General features: G+C 42.9%; 1 protein-coding gene across 4 annotated transcripts in view; it reads right to left on the reverse strand.

Moving 5' to 3' along the window:
• The window catches only part of atr (ATR serine/threonine kinase), a 133,437-nt gene that overhangs the window by 11,638 nt on the left and 106,925 nt on the right, over window positions 1-14,874 (reverse strand). For all 4 annotated transcript variants that reach the window (XM_028792077.2, XM_051922906.1, XM_051922907.1 and 1 more), the window contains 5 exons: window positions 6,327-6,470; window positions 5,294-5,444; window positions 4,758-4,914; window positions 4,514-4,667; window positions 4,032-4,183 (listed from right to left, as the gene is read on the reverse strand). In XM_028792077.2, the coding sequence (XP_028647910.2) occupies window positions 4,032-4,183; window positions 4,514-4,667; window positions 4,758-4,914; window positions 5,294-5,444; window positions 6,327-6,470 (758 nt within the window). The remainder of the gene's footprint in view (window positions 1-4,031; window positions 4,184-4,513; window positions 4,668-4,757; window positions 4,915-5,293; window positions 5,445-6,326; window positions 6,471-14,874) is intronic.

Raw genomic sequence — 14,874 nt, forward strand, 5'->3', positions numbered from 1 at the left:
TGGTGGACACCAGCAGTGAGGGATGCTGTCAAGCTGAAGAAGGAGTCCTATAGGGCTAATAGGTACCGGCAGGCCAAGCGGAATGCGGCTTCGGTGATTGCTGAGGCAAAAACTCGGGCGTGGGAGGAGTTTGAGGAGGCCATGGAGAACGACTTTCAGACGGCTTCGAGGAGATTCTGGTCCACCATCTGGCGTCTCAGGAGGGGGAAGCAGTGCAGTGTCAACACTGTATATGGTGGGGATGGTGCGCTGCTGACCTCCACTCGGGAAGTTGTGGGTCGGTGGGGGGAGTACTTTGAAGACCTCCTCAATCCCACTAACATGCCTTCTAATGAGGAAGCAGAGCCTGGGGACTCGGAAGTGGGCTCCCCCATCTCTGGGACTGAGGTCACCGAGGTGGTCAAAAAACTCCTTGGTGGCAGGGCCCCGGGGGTGTATGAGATACACCCGGAGTTCCTCAAGGCTCTGGATGTTGTAGGACTGTCTTGGTTGACACGTCTCTGCAACATCGCATGGACATCGGGGACAGTGCCTCTGGATTGGCAGACCGGGATGGTGGTCCCCCTCTTTAAGAAGGGGAACCGGAGGGTGTGTTCCAACTACAGAGGGATCACACTCCTCAGCCTCCCTAGAAAAGTCTATTCAGGGGTCCTGGAGAGAAGGGTCCGTCCTGGAGAGAAGGGTCCGTCGGATAGTCGAACCTCGGATTCAGGAGGAACAGTGTGGTTTTCGTCCTGGTCGCTGAACAGTGGACCAGCTCTACACCCTTAGCAGGGTCCTGGAGGGTGCATGGGAGTTTGCCCAACCAGTCTACATGTGTTTTGTGGACTTGGAAAAGGCGTTCCCTTGGGGAATCCTGTGGGGGGTGCCCCAGGAGTATGGGGTACTGGACCCCCTGATAAGGGCTGTTCAGTCTCTGTACAACCGGTGTCAGAGCTTGGTCCGCATTGCCGGCAGTAAGTCGAACCCATTTCCAGTGAGAGTTGGACTCCGTCAGGGCTTCCTTTTGTCACCTATTCTGTTCATAACTTTTATGGACAGAATTTCTAAGCGCAGCCAGGGTGTTGAGGGGGTCCGGTATGGCGGACTCAGGATTGGGTCACTGCTTTTTGCAGATGATGTTGTCCTGTTTGCTTCATCAGGCCGTGATCTTCAACTCTCTCTGGATCGGTTCGCAGCTGGGATGGGAATCAGCACCTCCAAATCCAAGACCATGGTCCTCAGCCGGAAAAGGGTGGAGTGCCCTCTTAGGGTTGGGAGCGAGATCCTGCCCCAAGTGCAGGAATTCAAGTATCTCAGGGTGTTGTTCACGAGCGAGGGAAGAATGGAGCGTGAGATTGACAGGTGGATCGGTGCGGCGTCCGCAGTGATGCAGGCTCTGCATCGGTCTGTCGTGGTGAAAAAGGAGCCAAGCAGTAAGGCAAAGCTCTCAATTTACCAGTCGGTCTATGTTCCTACCCTCATCTATGGTCATGAGCTATGGATAGTGGCCAAAAGAACGAGATCGCGAATACAAGCAGCTGAAATGAGTTTCCTCCGCAGGGTGTCTGGGCTTTCCCTTAAAGATAGGGTGAGAAGCTCAGTCATCCGGGAGGGGCTCAGAGTAGAGCCGCTGCTCCTCCGCATCGAGAGGAGTCAGATGAGGTGGCTCGGGCATCTGATCAGGATGCTTCCTTGACACCTGGTGAGGTGTTCTGGGCACATCCAACCGGGAAGAGGCCCCGGGGAAGACCCAGGACACGCTGGAGGGACTATGTCTCCCAGCTGGCCTGGGAACGCCTCAAGATTCCCCAAGCTGGAGGAGGACATTTTAAAGGACTGAGCTTTTTAATGGACATTTATTCATTATTTGCTTTTATTGTCATTTTAAAGTTCTTATTCTTTTAATGTCCTGTTTTTACAAGGGGAGCTTGGGTCAATTTTATTGTGGGACTATTTTAGTGCTTTTATTATTTATTGTTTTAGTGCAGTGGTAGCGTGGCTGAGCTGTGGACCTGGGCCGCCAGTTGCACAGGGTTGGCAGTGGCATGGAGCCTTCCCATGCAACTGGGGCTTATGGGGGGAGGAATGTGATGTAGCGGGTCCACAGCTTAAGTCAAACAGGCCACTTTTTAAATAAATAGTCACCGCACTTAGAGAGGGGGCGTGGTAGTGTGGCCGGAAGCGGTTCCCGGGTGATTCATGATGCGGACGGTCCTCGCTTAAGTGCACAGGTGAGAAGTCATCCACATCCATAATTGATGCTGGGAGCTGCTAATTGCCACACCTGATCCATGTCCCCATAATAAATAGAAGTGCGAGGTGGCTAGGACGGAAGTTAAGGAGAAAAGATAAGAGAGAAGGACAGAGGTTAAGGAAGTAGGAAGGAGAAAGTTAGTGCGTGCGCGAGTGACAGCGCAACCAAGAACAGGCTCTGTTAAGGTGGAGTGCAGTTGGTAGGAGAGCCCCAGAGGAGTGTTTGGCCAATTCTCGGAGGGGGCAGATTGAAGCGGTCGCTCTAGCTGAGCAGTTTAGAGGAGCTGGAGTGACTGGCAGAGCAAACAACTCGATGCAGAAGGTTGCGGGAGTCATAGAGGCTTTGGGCATGTTGAGCCCCAGTGTGAGTGCCCAGGCCGCTGGGGAAGGAACCCAATTCTCGGTCCGGCTGGAGCCTGGGGATTGGAAGGGGTACCGTACCAGAAAAGAAGGAGCTGCATTTGCTGGTAGGGCGACTCCCCTGTTGCGGGATCCTAATGGGAGAAGCAGGGGAGCCGCCAGTAGAAGAACGCACCTGGCTTTAGTTTTAAAGAGAGACTGCTTCCAGCCGTTATTTTAACCTCATTGTTTTTAAAAGGATGTATTTATTGGATTTTAACCTCCACCTTTCACCTGTTTTATGGATTATTTATTTAATGACTTATTTTGATGCACTGCACTTTACTTTGATTTGTTGGTTTTAATAAAAAGCACTTTGCAATTTTTGCACCATCCCCTTGCTTCTTGTTGTGCCTCACTGTCCAGCTCATTTGTGATATTACCGACGGTGTCGGGTTCAGAGCTCCCAGATGGAAGACGGGAACATGGAGCTGAACCCGCAACGTCACAGGAGCAAGGAGTCTGCCTGCACCGTCACAGTGTCTAAATATTGCCTGAATTTGTGGACAGGGAATTCATTCGAGCTACAAATATATACTTGGCAAAACCTAAATGACTCTAATTTTGTAACTTCTTAACTCGAATGTCCAGAAGAACAGGCAGCATATTTTTTAGCACTTTTTCCAGTCTGTGACTGAAAACCAATTATGGCCAACAAAATGCACAGAATTAGTAGACTAGCCCATAAATTGGCACAATTGTGAGGATAAAAGAAATGATATTTCCTCTTTCCTCCCCAACCCTCCCTTATCTTGCCTCCCCAAGTGAGGCTAAGACCAAACATCCCAGTCCACTAACAGCCACGTAGCTGGGGAAAATTAAAATAATTATTAAATTTAGTGTGTTTAAGCAATCATCAGCATTGTTGTCTGGGCTTCACATATGCATTACACGAAGTGCTAAGTGTGTCCAGTTCTACTTTCTTTGTGATCACATCACTTTGTGCACTCAGAGAATCCTGTTTTAGTGAAGAGCTGTATTTTTAACATTACCTTCATTTGAAGGCTGTAGTATTCACGTTACCAGAAAAGCACTTCATGCTTTGCAGACTCACCACAAGTAAAATGAAAGTAAAACTCTTAATAATAATGTGACAGATTCCTAAGCTCTGTTGCATTGTTGATTTTAAGGCTTGCTATCCTAACAAGGACTTGCTCACTCATCCATCATTTCTTGACTGAAGACTAGGCATATCTTCTGGGTTTTGGATAGCTGTTATATATTATGGGTGCTTGAGTGCTGTTATGATTTTGTTGCTGCTGCCATCATTACCACAATAACTTATGATGCAAGACGACGTAACAGCACTAACTCAACTTTTAAATATCCACATGCACATTTCTGTCATTGAGATTAAATGCTTTAAAAACTGAAAAATTAGACAAAAAAGCCTTTACCTCATTAAAGGCTCTCGCTGGTCCCGCATTAATCTCAGAGTTACTTCACATGCTCGTCGGAAAAGTCCCTCTGTCCCCATTGGGCCCATGGCATGAACCATATTGTGGGTTAAGCGAAATGGAACTACTTCTGGCACATCAAATGTTTCTCCCTGTTACAAGACAACCATTGTTTATTATTGTAATGCTTCAAATCATATTTTCATACTGTAATAGCTATGAAAGGATTGAGAAAAATGTATTAACAATATTTCAGCTTATTAACCTTCCTGTAAAAATGTACTTTATGCTTATATTTAACAGGATTTCTGTGAAGAACAATTCAATTTCTTAAACTTAAAGCTGAACAATAAACACAACTGAAAAACTGAAATTTTAATTGTTTCATTTTTTATGTATTTAATGTTTAATCTGATGCTTTACTATACACATTCCTTATAGCAAAGAATTTATAAATCAGTATCACATTTAAGAATGCAAACCTTATTAAACAAGCAGTTGAAGTCGACATGAATGCACTCTCCTGTTGAAGAGTCAAATAAGATATTTTCCCCATGGCGGTCGCCAAGTCCCAAAATATAACCAACCATAGACATTACTGCAGTAGAACGACAGTAGGCAGACCTACTACTGTACCTGAAACAAACAATAATAATAAAAAAAAAAGTTTTAAAATGAAAACGCCTGTACTTTTCTTTTTGAGTGTATGTCTTCAAGAAAACAAACCATGATGCAGGATCCGGGAAAGTTCTTAGGAACCATTCATGGAAAACAGGTGGATGCCGAGGAAGTAGAACCTCTTTGAAAATGTTTAGTTTGTCTTGTAACTGGGCGGACTTTGGAAGCATGCATTGCCTCAGTTCTTTTCCAGTCATATAAGAGCCTATGATAAAAAGCAATTTAGCATTTTAAAAACAGTACAGTAGAAATATAGCAGAATTGAAGCTATGTCTACATAAAGGAAAATACAATCACTATCAAATATCAAGTTGCTTTCAGTGGAAATCTGTTCTCTTAAATTGGCTAACAAAACAAATTCCCTATTGTGAAGAGCATTTCAAACTACACAGTTTAAAGACACAACAGACTGATTACTTCATTTAAGACACCTGGTGGTTAGTTTATAAAAGACTGTTTTGTCTGTTATTCATAAGTACATTTTAGCAAGATGTTCCAAAATAGCATGAGGAAAGAAGAACAAAACAAGAAACAACCATAAACCTTAAAGTGTTATAATTCACACATGGTAAGCACGTCTATACCTTTTTCTTTATATAGTTTATTTAGGATCTGTCTGAGACCAGATGTGTTGTTTACCCATTCAATTATTCCACACTCTTCATTTAGAGGGAGAACTGCATACGTGCGTATATGAAGTTCTCGCCTGCGGGATTCTGCATCTTTACGTAAACTCTGTCAAACAGAAGAAAAAATTAGGTCATTTTCCAATTTGCTTACTTTGTTGCACGCAATGACATCAAAGCTTTATAAAATCTTCGTTCTCTGAAATGATCCTACTTGTTCGAAGTTTAGCATATCTCAGTTAAAATAATATGTGCTAATTTCAATTATGAAAAAATAAAAGTAAATGACAAAGTCACACATGTATCTTTAATCTGCACAGTAACATGGAAAAATATTTTGATAATGCTGTAACCATGTAGAAATTTACAACAAGCTTTAGAGCTTGGAAAATGTCATGGCATATTAGGGAAAGTACTGCCACTTCATCAACATTGGGAGTTCAATTCAAATTATTTAAATGTGTCTGGACAAAATGTTATGCATCGGTTCTATAGACAAGAGGAACATAATATAACACTTCAGTTGGTTGTAAAATACGTAGTACTGATTAAACCTACTGTTTGATAATTGTGGTTAGATTTCAGAAATGCACTTGCAGTGTGTTGAAATCTTAACTGGTAATGATAATATTCAAGAATGACTCATATAAACCATTCATCAGGTAGCTGATGTTCTTTAACCAATTAAGAGTTTCTGAACAGAAGGTAAAAGACATAAATTAATAATAAAAATTAAGACCGATTCCTCTTTCATTTAACTTTGTTATAATATTATCAGATCAGCCAAGGTAAATTTGGGATGTCATATGCAGTTCTGTTGGAATTACTAATTGAACAAGGCTGTTAGGACATTTTTTATTTAAATATTAGATAATATTATACATTTAATGCTATTTTTGTTAACCCTTCTAATCAGTAGAATAAATTGTCATCATGAAGCAAAGTATACATTTTGTATGGATGTAAAGAGCTTTATGATAACTCTTTCTACCTTGTTGATGAGTGAATTGAACTCCATAAGTCTACAATCTTTGCGCAGGTCATCTTTAGGCTTGCACATCATAGTATAAAGCTTTCCATCTGAGCCTTTTAGACAAATTTTCTTTGGCTTCTGAAGGGAGGCAAGTATTTCAATCTACAAAAAAGGAAATATAATGAGGAAGCAAAGGATTTCTATTTCTAAATTTTTATTGTATTCTTCATTATTAAACAATTTACATTTATTCTTATATGAATTTCTCTCTCATTTTGTTTTGCTAATTAAAAAACACGATGGATGTTACCGGGTTCTGACACATAATGAAGTTTGTTATTTGCATCATGGTCAATTTTCTTGAAGACTGGTATATCTAACTAGATAAAAAATTAAATTATACGGCATTCTATGTCAAGCATAGTCATAACTCACGTTATAAAGAAAATTATGGTGATTTTTTTTATAATACATATGTATCTATACAGTCAAGTCCATAAGTATTTGAACAGTGACACAATTTTCATAATTTTAGCCCTGTAATTCACCACAATTGATTTGAAACAAACCAATCAAGATTTGATTGAAGTATAGACTGTCAGCTTTGATGTAAGGGGTTTAACAAAACGGGTTGTATGAGCTATTTAGAAAAGAAAGACGTTTTTATACATGATCAACCTATTTTCAGGTGCTCAAAAGTATTTGGACAAACTACCATAATCATAAATATAATGACCATTTTCAATATTTGGTTGAAAATCATTTACAATCAATGACTGCCTGAAGTCTAGAACCTACGGTCTTGTGCAAGTTCTGGGTTTCCATCTTACTGATGGTTTGCCAGGCCCTTACTACAGCGGTCTTCAGTTGTTGCTTGTTTGTTGGACTTCCTGCCATTAGTTTTGTCTTCAACAGATGAAATGCATGTCCAATTGGGTTGAGATCAGTTGATTGACCTGGCCATTGTAGAATATTCCATTACTTTGCATTGAAAAGCACTTGATTTGCTTTCACAGTATGTTTTGTGTCACCCTTTGGCTCATTGTCCATCTGTACTGTGAAGCGTTGTCCTATCAGTCTGCTATTCAACATTTGGCTTACTCTGAGCAGCTAGTATTGTTCTGTACACTTCAGAAATCATCCTGCTAAATCTGCCAGCAGTCAAATCATCAATAAACACTACTGATTAACTTCCATACAAAGCCACGCATGATCATGTTATAAAATTGCCTCCACCATGTCTCACAGATGATATGGTATTCATCGGAACACGAGCCATTTCTTCTCTTGTCAATACTCTTCTCTTTCCAGCATTCTGGTGTATATTAATCTTAGTTTCCATTGTCCAAAGAAAATTGTTCCACAACTAGACAAGCTTTTAAAGATGTTTTCTGTCAAAGTCTAATCAATCCTTCCTATGCTTGAGGTTTACCAGTGGTTTGCACCTTATGGTAAACCTAATGCCTTTACTTTCATGAAGTCTTCTCTTGATTGCAGACTTTAGCAATGATAGGTCTACCTCCTGGAGAGTGCTGTTGGTTTGGCAAAATGTTGTGAAGGGGTTCTTCTTCACCAAGAACAGAATTCTGCAATTATCCTGCACAGTTGTCTTCTGTGGTTTTTCAGACTTTTAGGTGTTGCCAAGTTCACCAGTGTGTTCCTTCTTTTTAAGAATGTACCAGATGGTTGATTTGGCTACTCGTTGTTTCTGCTATCTTCCTAAAGGGTTTGTTTTGTTTTCTCAGCCTAATGATTGACTGTTTTAACTTGCATGGACAACTCTTGAGAGTTCACAGTGACAGCTTCCAAATACAAACTCCACATTTGGAATCAGTTCCAGACCTTCTACCTACTTAATAGTTAATGAAATAATGAGAGAACTGCTCTCACCTGGCTATGGAACAGCTTGTCAGTCAAACATCCATATACTTTCGAGTTCCTGGAAATTGGGAGGGTTTGGGTTATACAAATAAATGTCTGTCATTTCTAAACAGCTCATATAATATTTTTGGTAAACCCCTTAAATTAAAGCTGAAAATCTACACTTCAATCACACAATAATTGCTTTATTTCAAATCCATTATGGAGGCATGCAGAGCCAAAATTATAAAAATTGTGTCAATGTTCAAATACTTGTGGGCCAGACTATATATGAAAAGCATATAGAGTATGGGAGTACTGTATGTGAATAGATGATTCTTCTTATAGGGTTGGTCTGTACACAGTTGTGGTAGGATAAGTTCTAGCTCCACAAAATCCTATAACAGCAAACTCTTTAAAAAAAAAAAAAACACCTAACCAATAAATAAATATACTCTTTAATATATTCGTAATTAAATCTTTAAAAAGTTTTAAATAATTAATCTGGCTATCCACATTACTAATCAAGAATGCTAAACCGGATGGACGCAGGGACATCCGGCCATGGGCCGTAGCCGCAAAAAGACGTACTGCGCAGGCGCCCCAAGAAATGAGGCGCCGCGAGAGGCGTCCGCGACCACAGAAAAGCCGCGACCACAGAAAAAAGGAGTGAGCACAGAAAAAAGGAGTCAAAGAAATGAGGCGCCGCGACCACAGAAAAAAGGAGTCAGCACAGAAAAAAGGAGTCAAACGCAGGCGACGCACACAGCGCCGCACGAAAGCCATTGCACACGAAACTAGCACACAAAAAAAAAAGAAGCCGCTCGCGCCCCACAAATCCCACACCCACCTCCAAGCACCCCCCCCCCCCCCCCCACAAGCAACGGACGGGACACACACAAAGAGGACGATTCAACAAGCCCCTGGCACACAAAAAAAAAAGAACCCGAACCCCCAAACAACCCCCCCCCCCACAAGCAATGGACGGGACACACACAAAGAGGAGGATTCAACAAGCCCCTGGCACACAAAAAGAAAGAAGATGCTCGCGCCCCACCAATCCCACCACCCCCTCCGGCAAAGCACACAGCGCTGCACGAATCCCATTGCACACGAAACGGGAAGCACACAAAGAGGAGGATTCAACAAGCTCCTACCACACCAAAAAAAAGAAGCCGTGACCGCCACACCAAGCCCATTGGAGACGAAACGGGACAGACTACGGACATGGCACACGAAACGTTCACAACAACGACGATTTAGACCCACAAACACACTAACATCAATAAGAAGTGACACCCAAAGCCCCATTTCTAAAGGAACCGTCCGCAGACACCTGCTAAACGATTGCGTCACTTAGCTGACAACGCGTTCAATAATGAGTCCACTATTGAGGAAAATTCATTGGGATTAATGAATGTCATTTGCAATCATTGTCATTCACTTAACTTCCCTGAAGAAACAACTGGCAATACAAGTAATGAATTTACACGTTGTTGTCAAAAGGGTCAGATTAGACTGCCTCCTTTACATTCATATCCTGAATATCTACAGAAGCTTCTAACTAACGATGTACCTGAAAGTAAAAACTTTGTGAACTGCATTAGATCCTACAATAGTTAATTTGCTTTTGCATCTACCGGAGTAAATATCAGGCCACCAAAAGGTAATGGCCCATACTGCTTTCGCATATGTGGACAAATATTGCATCGCATTGGAACAGTGCACCCTGAAACAAATCAACAACGCAAATATGCACAAATCTACACACAAAGCCCCATTTCTAAATAAACCGTCCGTATTAAACATACGTCATCTCAACACGTTCACACTATGCAGCATAGGTGGATCTCATTACAATAAGGCACTATTAACCGTTCAACCGCAGAAAAGGCTCCATATTAACCGTGAGTGCGATCCTCCTTATTACTTATCCATATTTATCACGCTCAAGAACAAACAAGTCATAAATTCACGATCACGAGTACAAAACGATACGGCTCGGATAACGGGACCAAACACAATTCACACTATGCAGCATAGGTGGATCTCATTACAATGAGGCACTATTAACCGTTCAACCGCAGAAAAGGCTCCATATTAACAGTGAGTGCGATCCTCCTTATTACTTATCCATATTTCTAACGCTGAAGAACAAACAATTCATGAATTCACGATCACGGGTACAAACCGATACGGCTCGAGTAACGGGACCAAACACACGAACCCGCATGAAAAAAAACAATACACGTCGGCTCCAACGCGCTTCTGAAACTCTGGAAGAAAAAATGTCTCGGCTCCAAAAACGCAAAGCTCAACTAACACAGTTACAGAAACGAACCCAAATGGACAGACACACTGAACGTGGACGCATGCAGCGCGCGTCTCACAGTACTGCATCGAAACAGGCACGGCTTCAAAACGAAACACCTCCCGTCTCAGACATACAGAAACGGCAGCGAGGGGACAAAATAAATAAACGCAGACGTCTACACCGCGCATCTCAAATGCCGGAAAACAAGCAGGCAAGGCTCCAAAAAGAGAAAGCTCAACTGACCGACATACAAAAACGGGCAAGGCTCAATACAAACAATGCACGCCGTAAACTACAACGGGCTTCTCACACCTCACAGGCAAATCGATTACAGCTCCAAAACAACACGTCCCAAATACTGGACATACAACGACGCGCCTCTCAAACGGCACAAGCAAAACATACACGTCACGGACATCAACGACAGACACCTGCTAAACGATTGCGCCAGTTAGCTGACAACGCGTTCAATAATGAGTCCACTATTCAGGAAAATTCATTGGGATTAATGAATGTCATTTGCAATCATTGTCATTCACTTAACTTCCCTGAAGAAACAACTGGCAATACAAGTAATGAATTTACACGTTGTTATCAAAACAGTCAAATTAGACTGCCTCCTTTACATTCATATCCTGAATATCTACAGAAGCTTCTAACTAACGATGTACCTGAAAGTGAAATCTTTATGAACTGCATTACATCCTACAAATCGATATCCACTATGAACATTAACAGTGGCACTGCACATGACATCCGTCTTGCAAAACTGTTAATTATTGATGAATGTACAATGGCATCCACTCATTTACTCAACACCATTCATAAACTTCTACAAACGTTTATGAATAATAATCTTCCCTTTGGAGGAAAGGTACTTTTATTACGAGGAGATTTTAGACAGTGCTTAGCTATTGTTCCACATTCCATGCGCTCAGCTATTGTTCAGTGCACCTTAAAATACGCAGACAATTGGCATTGCTTTCAAAAGATACAGTTAGTACAAAACATGCGATGTCCACATCCAGATCATAACAATTGGTTATTACAACTGGGAGATGGTACACTCACCAATACAGATAGACTTCACCCAGATATTATTACAATTCCTCAAGCCTTTATCTGCGCCGACTTAGTTACAGACAGATTTGGAACAGCAATCTCATTAGACCAAATGCCCCTTTTAACACAACGCACTATATTATGTCCAAAAAATATTAATGTGGAAAACATAAATACCCAAGTCATTGCATTACTTCCTGGAGAGACACAACTCTTTCTAAACTCTGACAAACTTGACTCTGATCACGACAATAACCATCTTCATTGACCTTACAAGTTCTGACCTGGAATTACCTTTTACACTTAAACGGCGTGTACAAAGAAATTTTCCAATAAACCTTTACACTGTGCCACACACTTTATTGTTTGCTTTCTATTTGCATCATCTACACCTTCACACTATTCTATATCTCATTCATACATCACGCTCTTTCTCATTCCCAACACCAGGGGTTGGCGAGCAAAGCGAGCAGGGGGCGGAGCCCCCTAGTTTTAAAACTAAAACCTTAAATTATGAAAATATATTTTCTTTCTGTTCTTTTCTTAAATTATGAAAAGTACATTTTCTTTCTGTTCTCTTCTTTGTATATACTTGCCATTTTCAATAACAACAAACAATTCATACAATACAGAACTGTGTTACTATAAGAGATTTAAACCAATCAAGTGTCTATTTGCAATTCTTGGATATGGTAGTTCATACACTGCTCAAAAAAATTAAGGGAACACTTAATCATCACAGTCTAAAACCAAGCAAGGTAAGCTTCAGGGATATCAATCTGTTCAGTTAGGAAGCATAAGCGATTGTGAATCAACTTCACCTTTTTTCATGCAAATGAAAGTGACAACACATGCACTGGAGAGGCAACAGCAAGAGAACCCTCCAAAAAGGGAATGGTTTTACAGTTAATGGCCACAGACAATTGTTCTCTTCTTATCCTTCCTGATGATTTTTCTCTATTTTTGTGTTTCGCTAGTGTCCTTGTCACTACTGGCAGTATGAGGTAGTATCTGCAGCTGATTCAGGTTGCAGACGTAGTCCAGCTCCTCCAGGATGGCACTTCCAAATGTGCCATCGCAAGGAGGTTTGCTGTGTCTCCCAACACAGTCTCAATAGCATGGAAGATATACCAAGAGATGGGAGATTACACGGGGAGAGCTGGACATGGCCGTAGAAGGGCATCAACCCAGCAGCAGGACTGGTTATCTGCTACTTTTTGCAAGGAGGAACAGGAGCACTGCCAGAGCCCTACAAAATGACCTCCAGCTGGCTACTGTTGTGTATGTTTCTGACCAAACTGTTAGAAACAGACTCCATGAGGGTGGCATGAGGACCTGAAACCCTCTAGTGGGACCTGTGCTTACAACCCATCACCATGCAGCTTGATTCACATTCAGCAGAGAACACCAGAATTGGCAGCTCTGCCACTGGCACCCCATTCTCTACACAGATAAGAGCTGGTTCACACACATGTGCACATGTGACAGACATGAAGAGTCTGGTGATGCCATGGTGAACATTATGCAGCCTTCAATATCATGACCTTTTTTGCGATGAGTCCGTGATGGTCTGGGGAAACATATCCTAGGTGGGTCTCACAGACCTCCACGTGTTCTTTCTTTTTTTCTTTGGTCCCTAGCTGGTGTTTGGTCTGGACCTGGTCCTAAGCCCGTACACTGCTGTGGGTGCCAATGGTTGTCGGATTTCATTTTGCAGGCGTTTCCATGCAAGGCGATCCATGGCAGCTGTTCTAGCCTCGTCGAGGCTGAGTCGACGGTTTCTGATATCGTCTTCGACCTGCTTGAGCCATGTTTTCTTTGGTGCCGTTCTTTGGATTCTCCACTTGGTGGATCGATCGCACCAGAGGAGTTTGTGTGGTAACCGGCTGCCTTCCATTCTGCAGACGTGACCAAACCACTGTAGTCGTCGTTGTTGAATTTGCTCCTCGATTGTTGGCTGTTGATCACCCCGGCGACGGATTTCCTCATTTCGTATTCGGTCTCGGAGTGAAATTCGTAGGATTTGTCGCAGGCATCGCATTTGGAAGACCTCGAGTTTGTTGAGGTCTTGCTTGAGCAGTGTCCACGTCTCGGATCCATAGAGGAGAATTGGCAAAATCAGAGTTTTAAAGAGTCGAATTTTGGTCTTGTTGGAGATGTTGGTTTGCTTCCACAGGCACCACTTTAGGGAAGCAAATGCCGCGGTTGCTTGACCAATTCGACTGTGGACCTCTACTGTAGACGCCACTTTCTTCTCCTGGACCAGCGACCCAAGGTATTTGAATTTTTGGACCTGCTCGATCTGCACACCATCGAGTTGCACATTTGTCTGCGATCCGTCTGTTGTCAGCACTTTCGTCTTGTCTATGTTTATTTTCAATCCATATGGCTGGGCGATGTTGGCGATGTTGCAGAGGACGTCCGTGGCCTCCGCGTCGTCGCCGGCCAGGATGCCACTATCGTCTGCGAACATGAGATCAGTCAGGAAGCCATCCTCACCATACTGGATTCCTTGTCTGCCTTCGAAGACCTTTCTCATGATGGCGTCGACTACGACATTAAAAAGCAGTGGAGAAACAACATCTCCCTGGCGGACTCCAGTTCGAATGGTAAACTCATCGGATAATTCATTACGGATGCGTACTTGGCTGGAGGACCCAGCGTAGCTTTCCTGGAGGAGTTTGATGACTTTCTGAGGCACAAGTTTGGTCTCCAGTGCTTTCCACAGTGCTGGCCAGTGGACGCAGTCAAAGGCAGATCGAAAGTCAATGAAGACAATGACTGCTCTTTTCCCGCATCGGATTCTTTCCTCCATCAGTTGACGGAGGGTGAAGATCTGGTCACTGCAGCCGCGGTTTGGCCTGAATCCGGCTTGCTCCTCCCGACTGGTCTGTTCGCGGTGCCGCTGCAGCCTTAATTGTATGATCTTCATGAAGACCTTTCCGACAATGGAGAGCAAGCTGATGCCTCGATAGTTCTTGCAGTCTCGATTGTCGCCTTTTTTGTGAATTGGCACGATGGTGGCCTTCTTCCATGATTGTGGTATTATTTTAGTACGCCAGATGGTTCGGATGAGCAGGAGCAATCGGTGGAGTAATGGGTCCCCACCAGCCTTGATCGCTTCGGTCGTGACTTGGTCCTGTCCTGGTGCCCTGCCATTTTTCAGTGTTTGAACGGCGGTCCGGACCTCTTCCATAGTTGGCTCAGCATCAGACATTTGAACCTCTGGCGGGTCGATGCTTGGTGGTTCCAAAGGTGCGCCTTGTGGTGGGGTGTGATTGTGGAGCTCCTCAAAGAATTGTTTCCATCGTTGAAGGCGCTCTGTTGGTG

The sequence above is a fragment of the Erpetoichthys calabaricus genome, chromosome 2, assembly GCF_900747795.2.
Source record: "Erpetoichthys calabaricus chromosome 2, fErpCal1.3, whole genome shotgun sequence".
NCBI classification, from domain to species: domain Eukaryota; kingdom Metazoa; phylum Chordata; class Cladistia; order Polypteriformes; family Polypteridae; genus Erpetoichthys; species Erpetoichthys calabaricus.